Raw genomic sequence first — 3,796 nt, forward strand, 5'->3', positions numbered from 1 at the left:
GTCGTGTATTCTTCTTGATATTTGTTGCGAGTAAGTGGCGGGACCGCCATCTTGAAAACCGGACCAGAAAAATCCACGTAAAACGTTCGCGTTTTCTCTCTGAAAAGTCCTACCAATAGTCTTGTTAATAGGAGGTTTTATGCATTTATAATATACGTTTAATCTGCGTGTCTCCCTGTGTCGATTGAACCGGCCGTTTCTCTCATCAATCCATGTGAATGTTGTTTATTTCTTGATTTCCAACAAAAGTTCCCTGCGATATGATTGGTTTATATCTGTTTTGGAGCACCTCTGTTGGTAGTTATCAGGCCTTTGAATTGAATTCTTGGTGTTTCGACTTTATTGGCCTATTGTGTTGTAATTGTGTCTGCTGTACGGTGGAATTTGTTGGCTTTAATCCTAGAGCAGTTTTCTTTTTTTGTGTGTGTGTACGTTGGCTTTTGTTGTGAAGGTTTGTTGGCCTTGTTTTCCTATCTAGGTTTTTTCCTTCTCGGAACAGATAATGTCCACGGAAAACATAGAAATATGCCATTTTTTGGCACCAAATGAAGGCTACTTTTCATAAAACCTGCATTACCAAATAAAACATTGATTGATTGAATCCGTTTTCCCTCAGACACTGGATATGGTTGGCGAAATGGTGCAAAATTCACAAAGTTTATATTCATTCACATTCAATGCTATTATTATTGTTCACGAATATATTTATTCACATTCAACAACTAAGTTTTTATTCAAGAAATATATTCATTCACATTTAACGACATATTTCTTATTCACAAATATATTCACTCACATTTACAAGTTGTATATCCATTCACATTCAACGGTTTATATTCGTTCACATTCACGATCGAAATATTGGTTCAACACGGTGCAATATTCATTCAACATTTTCTGCGCACCCTCTTTGCGCATCATTAGCTCCCAGCTCCCAGCGAGCCCTCCCATTTTCCTTCGGTCAGCGGATGACAACTGAACACGTGACCTTTCTTCATGTGGCAAAATGGCGTCTCAGCCGAATGGTCGTCCGGAAGATGAATTGGAGAGTACTATAAGGCGTTGTGTTCGTGAAGAAATGAGATCTTTCAGGGGTGGAACACAAAGTCTTATGGATCGGACACGACATCTAATTCAAGAAGCTTCGACTTCTGTGGCTCGCGAGATCGAAACGAATATGAATGTGGCTGGAGTAAACAGCGTACTGAATGACGGGAAACGAAAAGTGCCTGGCCATCCATTTCGACCGTCTGTGTTCGGTTCAAGCAAACGAAAAAAAGGCGTAAAGGAGCAACCCTCCATACCGAAAAGTGTTCATGTGATTGACTGTCTTGAGAAAGAAAGCGAGGATACGGATGAGGAAAGAGATTCATTTTGTTTTAGTGAGCGACATATTGTTATTAAAGGAGAGTTTGACCTTACACCAGGCCACTCTGAAGACGAAATACGCAATGAACTAATGGAAGTCTTCAAGTCTAAAATTCCAACAATAAGAAAAACAGATTTTGATTTTGTGAAACGCGAAAAGAATGTTGTTACCTTGCCAGTGGTCAAGACGGGACACAAGTGGGACTTTGCTCACGTGAAGAATCTGTGGGGACAGGGTCGTCTATATGTGAAACTTAATGTTTCCAAAGATGAATTACTTAATAGAGGAAACTCTGACAATGAACTGTCCAAACCAACATTCTTCCGTACAGAGAGAGCCCTTGTTATTGAAGAAAATGCCGCCTCTGTTGAAAGTGACCAGAACTCAGTACCACAGCAGACCAGGCAGTGTGGAAGATACATGTACGGAAGACATCAAATCTCTGATTTCATAAGTAGACCAGGGCCATTACATGCACAGCCTCTCTTGCATTCTAACAATGCTTCTCCAGGGCCATCAAGTTCATGGCAGTTCCAGTTAGAAGCCTCCCAGATTGAATCTTTAAAGGCAATAGTTCCTCACCTTTCTGAAAATGATGCCAGGAGTGCCCTTACCAATTATGGCTCTGTTGATAGAGCAGCAGATGCTCTCAGTGCAAATGAACCAAATGAAGTAGCACAAGAATCCTTGCCAGTTATTGTAGTAGAAGACAATCCCACAAGTGCATCAGACATTCTGACAGAATTAAGAAAACAAATGCAATATGCTCCACAAAAACTGAACATTGACAGAGAAGATTTGTTGTCAGATGCAATCTGTTATTACAAAGATCCAGACTTTGATCCCAGAAAACGTATTCGAGTCTGCTCGAAAGATCAAGTAGCTCTTGATACTGGTGGCGTATTAAGGCAATTCTATAGTGATACTTTTGTTGCCTTGTCTCAAAATGGTGATCATTTGAAGCTCTTTGAGGGTGAAGCCAAGAGACGGTTACCACTGTTCAGGAGTGAACACGTCGTGTCTGGTATTTTTGAAATCCTTGGTAAAATGATTGCTCACAGTCTCGTGCAAGGCGGTCCGGGATTTCCATACCTGACTCCAGTAGTGTACTCGTACATCTCCACTGGTGACCTTCAGGCAGCTCTCCTTCATGTGTCAGCGGTCGATGTTTGCGATCCTATTCTGTCAACCATTATTGAAAAGGTAAGACTGTAGACATGAATTATGTAAGAACTGATATCAACCAACCTTACATAAGCATAGCCTCTAGCCATCTTTAAAAACATGGCCATAGCCATCTTTATCTAAACCATTAATGTTATTTTAGTTGCTCTTTTGGTCCTTGTTGTCTTTATTGTTTTTTTTGAAGACAGGTTATCAATTTTATTGGCCACAACAAGTTTCTTTGTTTTGTGAATTCACAATGAATTATATGAATGTAACTTTGGAGACATTTATATGTTAAATTGGATATTTTTGTATCTTTTTGTTATTTACTTTTCCTTTGTTAACTTTTTTGATGCTTGGTTTATCTTTACATGTAATCACTTCTCTGTAACTTTATTAAGAGATTAGAGATGCTACTGCCAATGAGCTGCCTGCTACTGATCCTGACTTGCTTCAACTTATGACAGACAGTGGAGAGACAAGGCTCCTCACTGTAAGAATATGAAAAATGAGAATATGGGAAAAAAATTAAATTATGATTTAGCTCTCAAGAAATTAATTATCAATTAATTTCTTAATTAATTACTACTATGATTATTTTTTATTTTTATGATGAACTTTATTTCACTGTTATTATTATTGTTATTATTATTACTATTACTATTACTATTACTATTATTATTATTATTATTATTATTATTATTCATTAGTATCAAAGCTGTCTGCATTTTTGCTTAGGTCTTATCCCAGTTCTTGTATTTGTTAGTATTATGTTATTTTTTTTTTACACATGGAGGTGCCTCATGCCTAGAAAGTACAAGGACTCACTTCTGTTTATGCAATAGTTACATGTACCTTACTTAACTAGCTTTTGATTTTGTTTTGACAGGATTCCAATAAGTTGGATGTTGTTCAGTCACTAATAACCTACAGTGCTCTTACAAAGAAGAAGGTCTTGCTGGATCAAATGAGAAAGGGCCTCATGGTGCTTGATGTGCTACCCCAAATGCAGAAACACCCTGAATTGTTTGAGCATCTGTTTGTGGACAAAGTAGACCAGATAACACCAGAGTATGTATTGGAGCTGTTGGATCTAAGAGATGAAAATGATAGCATTCCTGCCAAGAGATGCTGTCAGATGCTGTCAGCCTTCATCCAAAACTCTGAGAAGACTGATTTAAGTGACTTCCTGCAGTTTGTTACTGGTAGTCCAACTGTAACAGGTACCATGGTGCCAGGGTGTATTAAAGTGTCATGTAC

At 38.3% G+C, this 3,796-nt stretch overlaps 1 protein-coding gene across 1 annotated transcript in view; it reads left to right on the plus strand.

Annotated features, from left to right (window-relative positions):
* Positions 1 to 983: 983 nt before the first annotated feature.
* The window catches only part of LOC149105363 (uncharacterized), a 4,771-nt gene continuing 1,958 nt past the window's right edge, over positions 984 to 3,796 (plus strand). Inside the window, exons 1-3 of the mRNA XM_089271416.1 lie at positions 984 to 2,572; positions 2,940 to 3,029; positions 3,426 to 3,796. The exon at positions 3,426 to 3,796 is cut by the window's right edge and continues 1,958 nt beyond it. Coding sequence (XP_089127542.1) covers positions 1,007 to 2,572; positions 2,940 to 3,029; positions 3,426 to 3,796 — 2,027 coding nt within the window. The 5' untranslated portion in view covers positions 984 to 1,006. The remainder of the gene's footprint in view (positions 2,573 to 2,939; positions 3,030 to 3,425) is intronic.

This window comes from Orbicella faveolata, unplaced genomic scaffold (genome assembly GCF_042242905.1).
Source record: "Orbicella faveolata isolate gen_17 unplaced genomic scaffold, um_ofav_v1 contig_34, whole genome shotgun sequence".
Classification (NCBI taxonomy): Eukaryota; Metazoa; Cnidaria; class Anthozoa; order Scleractinia; family Merulinidae; genus Orbicella; species Orbicella faveolata.